The sequence below is a fragment of the Rhizophagus irregularis genome, chromosome 25 (genome assembly GCF_026210795.1).
Source record: "Rhizophagus irregularis chromosome 25, complete sequence".
Lineage (NCBI taxonomy): Eukaryota > Fungi > Glomeromycota > Glomeromycetes > Glomerales > Glomeraceae > Rhizophagus > Rhizophagus irregularis.
Window position 1 is genome coordinate 2,060,563 of NC_089453.1, and position 15,943 is coordinate 2,076,505.

The window sequence follows — 15,943 nt, forward strand, 5'->3', positions numbered from 1 at the left end:
TTGTTCGTCCATCTATACATTGAACTCCTTCTATAATATTTAACAAAATAAAATTTCAATTATAGAAAAAATACATTTTTATTAGATATTAAAATTAGCTATACCTTCAAGTTCTTGTAATTCTTTTATAAGAGGGCATAAAAAAGAATTAAAATTCTTTGGCGAACGGGGACCTGGTATTATCATTGTTACCAGTAGATTTTCTTTTTTTACACGAATAGAAGGATGAAGATTATTATTTATTAATAAGATGACCCAACAATCATCGGTTCGTTGTTCAAAGATCTGATATCCATTACATGTCCCAGATAGTGCAATATCCCGTTCATCTTTAAAAAAACCCCTTTGTAATAAATCCTTATATAACCTATTGAAAGAAACATATTTTAATGGCCTTTTTTTTAAAAAAAAAATTTACTTTAGTAATTAAATTATACTCACAATCCATCAAAGATATCAGCATATATTTCCTCCTCTCCTTTGTTTTGGGAATAATTACTTCTATATTGTAATTCTTCGGCTCTTTCTTTATTCTTGTATTGAATTATTAGGCGTTCTTTTACCGAAAAAAAAAATGTTGTATTTACAGGTTTGCCATTATCATCAAATCTGTTTTCACCACAAATAGGGCAACTGGCTAAATTTTCATATGATGATGTAAATGCAATACAACTGTTTTTGCAAGTATCGTATCTATGAGGTTCAAAAGGAACTATGCTATTGATTTTTTTTTTCAACTTATAGATTGTTAAATTAGAATTAACATTATCAAGTATTTTGTTGAATGCGATGTCAGATATTGAATGGAGTACTTTTGTATGTAAAAGACGTAAACCTTGAATCAATTCATCTAAAATAAATAAATATTATTATTCTATCAAAATTAAAATCAATAAACATAGTATTAACTGTACCATCGTTTATGTTTGTCATTTCAGATTCCTCAAATTCTTTATCATCATCTGTTAATTCATCATTCTCTTCAGAAATATATGCACTTGTTTGTGAACAATCACTTTCAGTTTCTATGTCTCCTTTATCATCTTCTTCATCACAATCTTTATTATCAAGACTTTGCCTATCACTATTCTTATCGTAATCTTCGTTATTAGGAATTGGATTACCATTATTATAATCTTCGTTGTCAAGAAATGGCTCATCGCTATCGTCATCATCATAATCTTCTGATCTGCAATTAACATGATTTTGATGATTATTAAAGTATTATTATAACAATAATGTTTAATAAAAGTAAAATTTACTTTTTTTTATAAAACAATTAATTAATTACCTTTTTGGTATGTCTTTTAAAATTACAGGAACATGATCGTTATTTGAAATATTGCTTTCTGAACTTGTATCTGATTTATCCGATTCATCGTCTTCGAACTTTTTTTTTTCAGCTGCGTTACAACTTGAAATTGATTCACTATCGCTTTTTGTTTCTGATCCGCTTTCTGCTTCAGATTCATTAATTTTTTCAATATTTGCTTTTTCTCTTTTTTGATGTTTTTTAAAAGTTTTTCTAGTAGACAACCACTTTCCGTTACCATCTTTAGAATTTATTTTACAAATACGACAAGAACAAAGAAATGGCATTTTGAAACGTGATAGAATTTATGTAACGATCTATTTTTATAAACAATCACATAGTTTGTATTACATGATTGTATTAAATTTACGCATTAAAGTTAGAGGTTGTGTTACAAGATTGTGTATCGTTATTAGAGATGATATAATAATGACAATATTCGTAATAATTATACTGATTGTATTATGAGCAATGGTTCACACAAAGCCATACTAATTGTTCAAAGCCTATTATGAGCAACGGTTCATATAAAAGCCATAATAATTGTTCAAAGCCTATTATGAGCAACGGTTCATATAAAGCCATACTAATTGTATTAAGAGATTGTATTATGAGCAACGCTCGTACTGATGACCGATAAATTGAATCATTATATTTTATGTATTATTATCAATGAAGTTAATTTAACCGTGTTAATACTGACAAGAATGTAGTCCTAATACTTGTAATAATCTTTCATTAATAATTTCATAATATAATTTTCATGATATTTTTTTTCTTTATGACACCAACACTACAGTGAAATGCAAAAGTTATATTTAAAGGTATAAACTCCCTCTCACCAATTGTTCGCAAGGCTCTCAATCAGTCAGAACCTAAAATAAAGTTATATCGGTTATTAGACATGTTTGATACTGGTCTCCTTAGTGTCCTCGAGCTGGGCTTTGATGCATAAACGAGTCATAATATATTATTCACAGGGGTAATGAGTCAGTTTTTGGAGAGGCACTTTGTTAGACCATCAGGACAGAAAATCAGAAAATGGTGTCGAACAACTATAAATGGTATTTCGCGATCAATAAAAAATAAAAATAAACAACGCGTCAGTCGCGTCACGTTTAAGTATAAAGTATAAATACATGCTATCTTTAGTGATTCTTCATTTCTTTACGCATTTTTTTAAAAAAATTTAAAAAAAATGGAACAAACACCCGAAACTGAGGTATAAAAGTAAAAATATAAAAATATTTTTAATAATCTATAATCAAAAATTCTTACTTTATTACTATATTATAGCTCAGGCCCATATATAAGCCTACGTCTAAATATAATTTACAAGATGCGTTAGGATTAAAAAATGAAAAGCAACGCTGGCTTGCTTATTTGGTAACTATTTATTAATTTTTAATAAAAGATAAAAATTGTTTTTTAATAGTAAATTTTTGTAATAGGAGATAATGCGAGAATGTTTCTACGAAAAGAATGTAGATTTTACCGCCGATTATAGGAGTCAAAAGCATACAATAACTGCACAAATAGTTCGTTCTGTAAATATTAAATTTTAATTTTCGTCATTTCTTTTTTTTTTGAAGTATACTAAAAATTATTATATTATAGTTTAAAAAAAAGGCTCCTGACTTCCCTATAACCGCAGCCGATTGGGCTGTAAAGGAGATGCTTGTTAGTACTATACAAAATAAACGTAAGTTAATAATAACTTTATTTATACCTAGTTGGTTTATAGTAGAAATTAATTATTTCATTTTATTTATAATAGGCTATTATCTGAAAAAAAAAAAATGAATTAGAAAATAATTTAAGATTTCCACCACAAAATTCTCCAGCATTACAGGACCGTCCACCACCATCTCCTCAAGCACAACAAGATCCTCCTTCTCCAGTTGAGCCTTCTGATGAACAAGTTCAGATCCGGCCTCCAGTTGAGCCTTCTGATGAACAAGTTCAGATCCGGCCTCCAGAACCACGTACTGATGAACAAGTTCAGGTCCGGCCTCCAGAACCACGTACTAATGAAAAAGTTCAAAGTGATCCTCCAAAAAGGGTCCAGAAACAACGTGTAAATGACAAAGAAAATCAAAATAATGTCCCCAAAAAAAGAGGAAGAAAAGCAAAATCAAGTAAATAAATAAACTTGATCTCGGAGATGACAATTTCTTCGTTCTTGTATAAAACGAATCATACATAGTTTTGACTTAATTAGTTCAATAAATCTTGTTATGATAAACTATTGGTTAATTCATCTTCTCATACACTATATCAGTATTCGGCATTTCATTCGAATTAAATTAAAAATTTGAAGACGTTTAGATTACCTCCGCATAAATAATTTGAATTGTGTAACGCGTAATTTGTCCACGCCTCATTACGCAATGTTTAATTGTTCTAATCATTAATAAATAATCTACACACTATAAATTACTTTGATAAGAAATTTTACACATTTAATCTTTTTTGTTCTAAAAAATCGCTTAAATCTTATAAATACCTTTCCCTTCAATTATGATAACTTACAAATGAAGATGGTTCACAAAAGAAGTCAAAATAAATTACAAGAACGAAAAAATAAATCCTTTTCGAATAATAAAAGAAAAAGAGATAAGGTGAGTGAACACTTGAGAACCGCCTAGAGTGGTTACTAGGTTCGCCCGTAGTTTTTCAGATCTTTTAGATAGCTTTTTTTATTTTTTTTCTTCTATTTTTTATTTTTTTATTTTTTTATTTTTTTTTGGAGGGTTTAATAAAAGATGGAGTATATAATTGTATTCGGTTGTTATCTGGTTTCTAATTAAAAAATTGGTTTAGGTCAACTCTTTAAACGAAACAATTGAAAATAAAGATAAAGGTAATTATAAATTATTATTGTATAAATAATATATATCAATTACTAACATTTATTTAGAAATTACACAATTAAAACGGCAAAAAACATTTGCCGTTGAATTATATCAACAAAAGTTAAACCAAATAATAGAAATAGAAAATAAATTAGAAAATAATTGCAAATGTATAGAAAATGAATAATTTTGTTAATAAATTATATGTTATTATAATTCAGTTCTCCCAACTATTCTGTTCCCCAAAGAACTACGTGAAAAATTTTTTTTTGATGGGAGAAAAAAATGATATGTTCCCATATGAAATAAAAATGATATATCTTCCATACGAAACAAGTTTTGTGAGAAAAAAAATCATTTTTTCACGAGAAAAGGAGTTTGTCAAACAAGATCTGCTACTTTTACGTAATTACTAATAGCTCATTTATTTAATATTTGTATAATTTATAAAATAAAATACGAATACTGACAAAAAGTAAATTTTACTTTCAGTTAACAACCAGATCGGCATACTGTACTATTCCGATTAAAGTTTCTAGCACGTTGTTTGTAATTAATTTTGTACTTTTCTTTGTCCCCATTTTTCCCATTTCACAAAAAATTCATCAGATCTTATCGTTCTCGTGTATTTGCTAAAATCCTTCTTTTTGAAACATGTATTTTCTCACGCATTTTTTCCTATATATACAATCCAATTACGTAAAAATTATTTTAAGTTTTCGTAACGTCTAAAACTGTGGTCTGCTTGGAAGGTTTTAGCCTGCCGAGATAGTTTTAATGATAGGAATAACTTTTAATTTATATAATAGATTCACGATGGTCAGACACCGCTCTCAACGTTCGAAGGAAAAACGAATTGCTCGCATTAAGAGCAAGAGAGGAAGTGCTCGTCAGGTAGTTGCAGGTGGGTTCCTCTCTATGATATCCTGGAGGCTTAGATTGTTCTAAAGAGGGCTTGTGGACGTTTGTCCTGAAATGATCCTGTGGACGTCTTTGGATTGTTCTAAAGGTGACTTGTGGACGTCTGTTCTAAAACGAATCTGTGGACGTCTAAGCGGTATCGGTGTCAACCTAAGATGGAGAAACCCGCTTGGTCAAGCTGCGCATAGATCAAGTTAACCAATTTTTTTTCCCCCATTAGATTACATAAAGGAATTGGAAAAAAAGGTGCAGGAACTTCAAGAGCAAGTGAATGGTATAGATCGGGCTTACAGAGATGACCAGAGAGAATTGCTGCGGGTACATAATGAATTAAAGAAGGCAGAGAGGAAGTAAGTAATCAACTTTTTTGCTAATAAGTTTCCTTAAATTAATATAATTTTTCACTTTTATTTTATTAGGATTACTCGTTTAGAAGGGGAGGAAAGGGATGAAGAAGGCCAAGAAAGAAGACAAAGAAGGGGACAGGGATGAGGGAAAAGGGGAAACGTTGTTGTAAGTTGTAAATATTGACGTGCTTGGTAAACTAGTTTTAAGAATGAAGGATAAAATCTAGCGCAAAGAGTAGTGACAATACAAAGTGCAATAAAATTACAGGTATTGCGAATAAAATGACTAAAGAGCCAAAAGACAGCGAATAAAATGACTAAAGAGCCAAAAGACAGAATGAAAAAAAGAAAGATATAAATGAATGTAAACGAAAATGATGCAGACCTAACCTGACATTATACATTATATGTTATACTGTACGAACCCTGTTGTGATATTAAAGTCAATCGGCAAATATATATATATATATTTCAAATAAATCTTAATAAAAAAATCAACGTGTAACTGAATGATAAATTTTCTTTACCTGAAGATTTTTTTAGGTCTCCCGGTTCGTAAGACGAAAACGTCTAACGTAATGATTCAATTTATGATCGCATTGCACATTGCGCAAGTTTAATAACCCACCTATTATTTTTTTTTATTTATTTATTATATATCTAATAATTATTTTCACACGAGAAAAAAAAATTTTTTGTCAATCCTAACTGTTACATTCTGCTACCATCAAAATTGTCATTTTTTTTTTAGTGAGAAAATTTTTTATTTGCGGAAAAAAAATACCGAATGGGAGAAATGTGGATGTTGCACAGAGTTTAATGTGTCACGCTAAGGTGGTGGAACATCATTATTATAACACAATTAAATCTTACGCGTGCACTTCCATTTTTGGTTCATCAAATCCACTTTGCCATTAAAGTATAAATACACCGCTTCCATTAAAAGATGTAAAGATGTAATTCAATATCGAATTACATATTACGATTAATATGTCCAAACAAAAAAAAATCGAATTACATATTACGATTAATATGTCGCAGCAAAAAAGCCATGAAATAGAATTACATATTACGATTAATAAATTTATCAAAAAAAAAAATTAAAAATTCATTTTTTGGTTTTTCTTTCTCTAATTCTCTTCTTTTTTTAAAAAAATACTGAATTCTTTCTACCACCTTTATCGCAATTTTAAAATATGGACTCTTTAAGATCATTAAAAATACCAATTATCCAGCTGCAAAAAAGTATTTTACCTTATAATTTTGATTCTGGAGAACAACCCGAAACAGAACAGCCTGCAACAGGTTTGCAAAGTTAATTATTTATTTTGTATCTAATTCTAATAAATCAATTAATATCTACTTCAATTTTGAATCAATATTTCATAATTGGATATATTTAAAGATAAACAAGAACCATTGGTCCTAATAATTTCTCCAAGTGTTACAAGTGACGATGGTTCTTTTGGTTCTCCTAGTGTCGGGGTTGGGGTTTCTGAAACTTTTAGTAATAATGGCACTAAAAAACCAAATATAAATAATGAATTTGACAATGATGATAGGAATGAAGAACAGGATCATGGTCAAGATTAGTTTTAAAATTAATATGATTTTATATTTAATATATGTGCGAACACGGTATAACAGTAATATTAAAGTTTATTAAATAGTTATTAATTAACACAATTTTATTTACAAAAAGTAAATTCCTTTTTTCTTATTTATATTTTATAGATGATCAAGTAAAAGTATTGGATACCAATACTGATGATGCTAACAAAGATTTTTGTAAGTTTCAATTTATATCTTATAATCTTAGTAATTTAGAGCAAACAGTAATATTTAAATTTATGTTTATTATTTTCTATTTATTGTAATGTATAAGGTTCAACCCAAAAAAATGATAAAAAAAGAACGAAAATTGGTAAATTTTCGCATTTTTTTTCTTACCTTGTTGATTAACAAAAGAGATACTTACTTTTTGTTATTTTAAATTATATTAGATACCTCGATGCGTAAAAGGGCTAAACCGGGTATTGTATAATTCACAGAAAGTAAACTCTGAAACTTGAATTTGAAATAATATATATATTTTTCTTTAGACGAAAAAATATTATTGGCCATTAATAAGATCGGAGGTCCCACAATAGATTCGTTATTATATTCATTGAGCAAATTGAAAAATACCGGAGTTAAAAGTGTAACAATGAACTTGGTTAATAATAATATACGATTTATGGATTCCACAGGAACATTAGTGATAAAGCCAAATCACGTTAACTCCGATGATATAACAATTAATGCCAGTTTTCCTCATTATGATTATAATCAAGCCTCGGATCTCAGCTTCGAGGCAAATATTATCGAATTAAAGAAATTCAAAGAATTGGATATGGCAAGTATAAGATTGGCGGAAGATTTGCATAAGCTGCTAGGTTATATTGGTAAATTGCCAAATAATCCACCTATACGTGATAGGTCAATCTTCAGTAAAAAAGAAGAGTATAGAGAAGCCCTCATTAGTCATTTGGAAAAGATTAATTCAACACAAGATTTTCAATCTTTTCGTGGTACTCAACGTATTAATTTGATTTCTGATGACAATCAAAAAAGTTGCAGTTCTTTTAAAATTTTACCAATTCGTGTGCAAGAAAAGACTTCATCACTTACTGAATTATCTGATGAATTCAAGAAGATTGCAAAAGATTTATCGGAGGATATATTTTTATCCGTAATGGGAGAAGCAAATGAGCAAGGAAATAAAGAAATGGCCAGACGCAAGGAACTAAGGTTTCATGTCAGGTTTTTTAAGTCATACATACAATTACAGGCTTTTTGTGAGATAAACTTAAACAGAAAACAATCAGAGACGACAAAATCTCAAGCAAAAATATTAATTGCTCAATTTTACCCCTTAATTTCTTTACCGAATTTGGAATTGATGCTTCAGCGAGCACCACGTATATACAGGTTACTAGAAGTAGCCAATTTTGATTGGCGACTTTTAGATTCTTTCGAAGAATTAAGCGCATGTTTTTTTAAGAGTGGAGTAAAGACGGCAATTAACTTTGAAATATGGATCAATTTGGTCCGTACAGGCAAGCTGATTAGTTATGACGAAGAATTAAAAACTCAAGAAAGAAATAGGGAAAACAAGAGGATTAAAATTGAAATTATTAAGGAATATTTTGATATTTCAGGGGTTAATTTTGACGAGATGGTTGGTAATGAGTAGGTAGTAAACAGAGAAAAAAAAATTTTTTTGCAGTCAAATAGTTTTGCATTATAATTAGAATGAATTTATATTATAATGATAAAAAATGGACTCGAAAAGCGTTGCAACCTCCAGATTTATAAATTAGCATTATAAGTAATTTAGTAATTTTACATGAATAAAAGGCTAAATAATATGCAATCTTTTATTGTTTGCGCATTCTAACATTTGCTAAATAAACTTGCTATAATTGCTATCGTTTACTATCATAAATAAATAAATAAATAAATCAATTTGTGGCTTAGCCTATTTTTACATGAAAAAAACTCCAATATGTTATTTATGTATACGTTTTTATGTATCTAAAAAATTAAATGTTAATTAATGATCTAGTTTAAAATTTTAAATTTATAATATTAAACATACCGTCCCATATTTTATTCTCTTTTTCTGCTGTTATTTCAAATTCCTCAAAACCATCATACTCTTCAGAAGTACCACTTTCTGTCTCTGAATTATCATTATCATAATTATCAATGATCTTAAAAGGTCCATAATCATAATCATCAAGAATTTGATCATCGCTAAAGTAATTATTAGGAAAATGTAAGTTATATTTTTTATTATAAATAATCGATCAATTACCTTTTAGATGTATCTTCTAACACTGAAGGAAATGGAACATCAAAGCTTTGATTATTACTGTCACTAAAGTCATATTATAACAACAATTAGTAAATTAGTAAAAGTAATTTTTACTTTTAGCAATGACAGTACGATATATTAGCTAATATTTTAGGAGGTATAATGATAATTTTAATTATTCGTAGATAAAGTAAAAAAATTGACTATGCTGATTTTAAATAAGGGCAATTTTAACAAATAAGGGAAGGTTTTCACTTTGACAATCTCAATTTAGTGTAGCGAGAGGTCCCTGACAATAGGAGAAATAATGGTAAGACAACAGTAAAACAAAAATTTTAAAAACATTGATGAAACTTACCGAAAGTTCATCATTCCAAAAATATGTTTTTCTTTCATATTTACCTAAAGTCCATTCCAAAGTCCAGATGTTCTGATTCTAAAAACGAAAAAACGTTAGTTATAATATTTTTAATATAAATACATTTACACCTAATTACCTGAAAGGCCGTTCCAAATGGTTTTTTCTTTCAAGTATCTATATAGAAGGAAGACATAAAATAGAGTAATAGATTGATTAATATACGTGAAGTATGAGTCTTCAGAAATAAAAATCAGCAAAAACAATGTGTATAAATAAGATAGAACAAGTATTGATATGCGCCCAGTCTTAAGCCGCAGGATCCTCTTCAAGAAAATTTTATTTTCTAGAAGAAGAAACCTGAGTCTTGGACGATACCAATCCTATGTATGCGCTTAGTTTTAAGCCGCATGATTCTCCTTAAGAGAAGAAACCGAAAATAACTTAACAATTAATAAATTAAAATTTAACTATGGGCATAATACTGGTGTAATGATGAAAAGATTGATGACATAGTAAATCATGTAAAATTTCTTTTTAGGTCATATTAACGAGGATTTTTTTTCCTTTTTTATGTATTCAACCGCAATATGGAGAATCGTGTGAAATTTCTTAATGAACTGCAAATGCTTTTAACTCTCTTTTTTCCTTTTTTTTCAACATCCAATTTTATATCGTAAACATGGATATCTTGCCAGAAATCGACTTAAGTGAGAACAGAATTACGAATAATACAATTGACAAACTAATCGAAACGCTTAAAACTACCAAGTTCAAGGTTAACCTTATTATACAAATTAAGATATATTTTAAATATAAATCTAAAGTTTTTATTTGAATTAGAAATTGAACCTCGAGAGTGTCTTCACTAAAAATAACAAACAAGAAACCTTTGAAATTTTGAGAAAAATATGCGAAGTAATTAAAGAAAGCACAAATTTGGAAGAACTGATAATTAGTAAAAATGCACTAGGAAAAAGCGGTGCAAAGGCGTTAAAAGTTTTTTTAACTAATAATGTTAATTTAAAGCACTTGATAATCGACGACGCGGGGTTAGGCGAAGGAGGTACAGTTATATTAGAATCGTTATTGAATTCGAGAAGGAAAACTTCTTATTTAGAAACATTTTCAATAAAAGAAAATGTTTTAGGAAAACAGTGTTCCAAACTGCTTTCTATGGTTCTACATAAACATAAAATTACACTAACAAAAGTAATTTTGTCTCGAAACAGCTTTTATAACTCAGATCTTTGTCGAATAATAGAGTCTTTAAGTTTGTGTAAGAAGTTACAAATTATTAATCTCGAAGATAATTTTTTTCACTAAAAAAACATCGAAAATGCTTAGTCGATCTTTGGCTAACTGGCCGGATTTAAAACAACTAATAATTAATGATTGTTTGATATGTAAAAAAGGTGTTATATATATTTTAGAGGCATTATTAAAGGGTACCAATAAAAATATTGAATATCTGGGGTTTCAATATTGTAGTATTGATGAGAATGGGTTCTATACTTTGGCAAGTATAATTAAAAAAAGTCTAATGTTAAAAGTGGTGGAAATCAATAGGAATTATTCGATTAAAAAAAAATGTATGTCAAAGCTAAATTTGGTCTCTAAAAAAAATGGAACCTTGATAAATGGATTTGATGATTTAATTAACGAAGATGATGAGGGAGAAGAAAAGGAGGGAAAGGAAAAGGAGGGAAAGGAAAAGGAACTGGACGATAATGAGGTAGAGGAAATTCATAATGACATGAAAGGAAAAGGTCATGATGGAAAGGAGGGAAAGGAGGAGGAGGGGCTGGACGTAGAGGAAGAGGAAGGAGACTATGATGAAAAGGAGGGAAAGGAGGAGGAGGGGTTGGACGTAGAGGAAGAGGAAGGAGACTATGATGGAAAGGAGGAGTGACTGATGATGAAATCATGAGTTTTATAATAATAATAAGATAGTGCCATAGTACAGTTGCGATTTTATCGTAAAATTAAAATATTTTGTATATATTGTGCCAGCTGGCAACTTAATAAACATCCCATGACTTTAAATTTTAGCTGAAAAGTTAATTGAACGAATAATTTACTTACATTAATTATTCTACGTAAAAATCATTCATAATTTTTTATTTATTTTTTTTTTACATTTTATAATATAAAATTATAAATTCAGTCTAATGTGATAAATCGGATACTATTATTAACCAAATTCATTGCTACACTTTTAACTCCAGTTTTTTTCAATTTGCCCAAAGAATAGAATAATGAATCTATAATAGGATCTCCAATATTACTAATAGCCAATAAACTTTCTTTGTCTAAAGAAAAAAATATATATATATTACTTCAGATTCAAGTTCACAAGTTTTGCTTTCTGTTAATTATACAATACCCGGTTTAGTCACTTTTTTACATATCGAAGTATTGCCTAATATAATTTAAAATACCAAAAAGTAAATATTACTTTTGTTAATCAACAAAGTAGAAAAAAAATACGAAATTTTACCGATTTTCACTCTTTTTTTATCATTTTTTAGGGTTGAGCCTTATATAGAAACAATAAACATAAATTTAGTATTATTGTTTGTTCTAATTATTAAGATTATAAGACATAATTTGAAACGTACAAAAATCTTCGTTAGTATTATTGGTATCCGATATTTCTAATATTTCTACTTGATCATCTATAAATAAGTAAAGAAGAATTTTACTTTTTGTAAATAACAAAAGAAACGATGAAAAAGAACTACCATCACTTTCCCTAACATGTTTTTTGTTTGAATTTCCTTCGATATCTCGCGATGCTTATAATATAAATATGAAAATTGGATTAATAACTTTATAATAATTATACATAACAAAATCTCAATATTACTGCTATACCGTGTTCGCCTATATATTAAATATAAAATCATAGTAATTTAAAACTAACCTTCAGAAAGACTTTACCAACCGTGCTATTAAGATTAGAAAGATCGATATTTTTAAAGATAATCCAGAACCATTTGTCCTAATAATTCCTCCTAGTATTACTGGTGGTGATGGTCCTCCTGGTTCTCCCGGTGGCATTGTTTCTGAAACTTTTAGTAATAATGCACTAATAAAAAACAAAATAAAAATAATGAAAATAATGAACTCTAACTTGGCATCGAAATCTATAATTATGAAATATTGATTCAAAAAAATTGATATAAAATTCGATTTATATTGCCACACATTTTATTTTTTGTTTTTTTTTGTTCTCATTTTTTACCTGCACAATTCTTGCATTTGTCTTTAGTTTTTGACATCTTTTTTCAAAAAATAATTCGTGTCTTTTAAAGAAAGAAAGAAATTTAGTTTATAAAATTAAATAATCTAATTACGTTATTTTATTTAATTTTTTGCCGATCGAAATATTCATGTACTCGATCAGAATATTTTAAGGACACATCATCACATACCAGGTCATTTGTGAAACCGATACGAATAGTATATAGTCCTTCCCGGAATATTTTAAAATATTACAATTCGAAACACTATTTTAAATATCCATTTGTACAATTTCAGTATATTTTAAGAATATTATATTAACATACCTAAATTACTGATAAATTACTTTTAAGGATATTTTCCATATCTAATCAGAATATTTTAAAATACCAGTCAATATTACATTTAAAAATTAAGTATATTTTTCGTATAATTTAAACTTATTTATTATTATAGAACACTATTTTAAATATACTGTTCGTACAAATTTCAGTATATTTTAAGAATATTATTACTATATAAGGATATTTTAACCATAAAACTAGTACAGTTTAAGGATGTAGACTTTTTATAAGGCTACGGCATTACAACTATCCCCCGCATGAAAATTTAATGCCCACATTAAATTTATTCTAAGAATCGAACTCGTGTCTCGAAGTGGTAGGTGTAAATTATACCACTAAACCAAGCATGCATTGCCACTTGGCTTAGCTGCATCTTGCTAAATATTTCTTCCTGCTGCGGTTGTATCTTCGGTTCATCATGTGTTAGTTAAATCTTACGGTTTTCCTATACCGGATTTCACTTAGGTCTTTCTTTGGAAATTTTCATTAGTTTCTCCTATTTTCAAAAATTATTTTCGTATCATGTGATTTTAATTCACATGATTATAAATCATTTTATTTTTCTAAGTTTGACTGATAATAATTGTTATCTACTCATCGGCGTATGGTAGATTTTTAATAATTCTCCATTCACAGGTGTTTTCTTGATTACACCCTTAATATCTTTAATTTTGTAGGCTCCATTTGGTAGTATTTCATGAATGTAAAATGGTCCCAACCATTTTGATTCCAATTTTCCAGATAATTGTTGTGCTTTGGCTTTATCATAAAGTAATATTTTATCTCCAATTCCAAAGGTATGTTCTTTAATTATTTTTCTGTCATGATACTCTTTTTGTTTTATTTGAGATTTTAATATTTGTTCTTTGGCTTCATATCGGATTTTTGGTAATTCTTCTAATAATCCAACTATTCTATCACTTAGGTTGATTTCTTTGATATCTTCATCCATTATTGTCCGTACATTTCTTCTATATGTTAGATAAAATGGTCAAATTTTTGTTGAACTGTGCTTTTTATTTCTATAAGCGAATAATATGGGTGCTATCTTTTGATCCCAATCATCCTTAGTTGATAATTTTGCTAATGCTTGACCTAATGTTCGGTTGAATCTTTCAACCAATCCATTTGTTTCTGGATGGTAACTGGTAGAAAAATTCCATTTTATCCTGAATTTTTCCATTAATTCTTTAATCATTTCATTGTTAAAGTGACTTTCTCTATCACTCAATATCTTCATTGGACATCCATGTCTACAGATGATGTCTTCATAAATAAATTTTGATACTTCTTTAGCGGTTGCTTCTTTTACTGCCTTAGCTTCTGGCCATTTTGTGAAGTAATCCATTGCCACTATAATATATTTATTACCATTTATTGTTGTGTTCAATGGTCCAACAAAGTCAATCCCAATTTGATACCATGGTTCTATTACTTTAATTGGGTGTAATTTGTTTTTCCCTTGTGGTTTTCCTCTCCTTTGGCATTCATCACATGTCCTTACATATCTTTTAACGTCATTCAACATATTTTCCCAATAATATTTATCTTTTAAATTATCATAAGTGCTTTTAATTCCCATATGTGCTGATAATTCATGACTGTGAGCTAAATATAGTGCTCCCATCTTTTCAAAATGTTCTATTATCCTGATATTTCTACTATTTTTCTCTATATACTTTTTACCATCAATTATCTTGATGTTGTTGTCCTTAATTTCGACACTTTTAACTTCCATTGGTGGTTTATTACCATCTAATTCTATTATTTTATTATATACTTTTTCCCAATCTGTGTTATTGTTTGATATCTTAATATTGGCATATTTTCTTCCTTCATAAATGTCTTGACATCTTTTGAATGACTCCACCATTTCCATATATCTTTCTTCATTTAATAGTGGGTATGATGTTTTATGTCCTTGATCCTTTTTCAAGTATTCTCTATTTCTGTAATTTTCCCAACATTTTTCATTCTCCAAAAATATCACTATTGATTTGTCAATTATCCTTTTATTTCTAAATATTTCCTTTTCCAGTAAGTGGTTCTCATATCTTGATATGTATCCTCTATCAAATGATGGTGTCTGTTGATAAAAGTACTCACTATAGGGACTTTTATCTAATATTAACCAATCCTCATTACTATGTTCTTCTATTCTTTTGTTGATTTGTTCAACGATTTCCTTCCTAAATTCCCATTCTATACCTTTCTTTGGTATTTTATACTTATCATTATCTTCTCTTTTTCTTCTAAAGGTGTTAAACCTCACACTTTGTCCTGCTTTCTCAAATTCTTTTATAAGTTTATTTACGATGGTTGTTTTCCCCGTACCATCAACTCCACATATGATTATTATTTTAGGTTTCATTTTTGCATAACTCTGATAATTTTTAGTTTATTTATCCCACTCAATATTACTTCTATTCGTAGTACTTCCCCTTGAGCCTCTAATATCAATGGTCTTTCCTTACTATCCTCAAAATTTTCAATTCTGTATTTTGTGGTTATAATTTATTCTGTTTAATTCCCTTGTTATATCTTTCAAATTTTCGATTATATCCTCTATTTTATGATTTGTATTTTTCACTACTTGTTTTATTATATATTTTTTTTTTGAATCTTGGTTCTTTTATTTAACTATTTATATTATTCTTGATAATGCATCTGCATTTTTATTTTCTTTTCCTGGTCTATGGGT

General features: G+C 28.5%; 8 protein-coding genes across 8 annotated transcripts; 6 read left to right on the plus strand and 2 right to left on the minus strand.

Annotated features, from left to right (window-relative positions):
* Positions 1–2,510: 2,510 nt before the first annotated feature.
* On the plus strand, positions 2,511–3,458 carry OCT59_016916 (uncharacterized protein; the record flags this gene model as incomplete). Its single annotated transcript, XM_066146005.1, has 5 exons — positions 2,511–2,534; positions 2,609–2,698; positions 2,764–2,859; positions 2,930–3,014; positions 3,121–3,458. The coding sequence occupies 5 exons, from the start codon at positions 2,511–2,513 to the stop codon at positions 3,456–3,458; spliced, it is 633 nt and encodes a 210-aa protein (XP_066003735.1).
* A 388-nt stretch (positions 3,459–3,846) lies between these two features.
* On the plus strand, positions 3,847–4,354 carry OCT59_016917 (uncharacterized protein; the record flags this gene model as incomplete). Its single annotated transcript, XM_066146006.1, has 3 exons — positions 3,847–3,933; positions 4,136–4,175; positions 4,233–4,354. 3 exons carry the CDS (start codon positions 3,847–3,849, stop codon positions 4,352–4,354), a joined length of 249 nt encoding a protein of 82 aa, XP_066003736.1.
* Positions 4,355–4,983: 629 nt separating this feature from the next.
* On the plus strand, positions 4,984–5,580 carry OCT59_016918 (uncharacterized protein; the record flags this gene model as incomplete). The annotated part of the gene is made up of 3 exons (XM_066146008.1): positions 4,984–5,071; positions 5,309–5,438; positions 5,508–5,580. The coding sequence occupies 3 exons, from the start codon at positions 4,984–4,986 to the stop codon at positions 5,578–5,580; spliced, it is 291 nt and encodes a 96-aa protein (XP_066003737.1).
* A 1,051-nt stretch (positions 5,581–6,631) lies between these two features.
* Positions 6,632–8,670, plus strand: OCT59_016919 (uncharacterized protein; the record flags this gene model as incomplete). The annotated part of the gene is made up of 6 exons (XM_066146009.1): positions 6,632–6,740; positions 6,841–7,017; positions 7,170–7,223; positions 7,321–7,359; positions 7,439–7,468; positions 7,538–8,670. 6 exons carry the CDS (start codon positions 6,632–6,634, stop codon positions 8,668–8,670), a joined length of 1,542 nt encoding a protein of 513 aa, XP_066003738.1.
* A 160-nt stretch (positions 8,671–8,830) lies between these two features.
* OCT59_016920 (uncharacterized protein) lies at positions 8,831–10,064 on the minus strand (the record flags this gene model as incomplete). The annotated part of the gene is made up of 7 exons (XM_066146010.1): positions 8,831–9,011; positions 9,076–9,233; positions 9,295–9,357; positions 9,550–9,583; positions 9,697–9,730; positions 9,792–9,818; positions 10,026–10,064. 7 exons carry the CDS (start codon positions 10,062–10,064, stop codon positions 9,004–9,006), a joined length of 363 nt encoding a protein of 120 aa, XP_066003739.1. The 3' UTR covers positions 8,831–9,003.
* Positions 10,065–10,334: 270 nt separating this feature from the next.
* OCT59_016921 (uncharacterized protein) lies at positions 10,335–10,913 on the plus strand (the record flags this gene model as incomplete). The annotated part of the gene is made up of 3 exons (XM_066146011.1): positions 10,335–10,430; positions 10,496–10,718; positions 10,885–10,913. The coding sequence occupies 3 exons, from the start codon at positions 10,335–10,337 to the stop codon at positions 10,911–10,913; spliced, it is 348 nt and encodes a 115-aa protein (XP_066003740.1).
* Positions 10,914–10,991: 78 nt separating this feature from the next.
* OCT59_016922 (uncharacterized protein) lies at positions 10,992–11,564 on the plus strand (the record flags this gene model as incomplete). The annotated part of the gene is made up of 1 exon (XM_066146012.1): positions 10,992–11,564. The coding sequence occupies one exon, from the start codon at positions 10,992–10,994 to the stop codon at positions 11,562–11,564; it is 573 nt and encodes a 190-aa protein (XP_066003741.1).
* Positions 11,565–11,815: 251 nt separating this feature from the next.
* On the minus strand, positions 11,816–12,936 carry OCT59_016923 (uncharacterized protein; the record flags this gene model as incomplete). The annotated part of the gene is made up of 8 exons (XM_066146013.1): positions 11,816–11,964; positions 12,039–12,074; positions 12,153–12,191; positions 12,274–12,330; positions 12,397–12,450; positions 12,522–12,538; positions 12,600–12,801; positions 12,900–12,936. The coding sequence occupies 8 exons, from the start codon at positions 12,934–12,936 to the stop codon at positions 11,816–11,818; spliced, it is 591 nt and encodes a 196-aa protein (XP_066003742.1).
* Between the last annotated feature and the right edge of the window lie 3,007 nt (positions 12,937–15,943).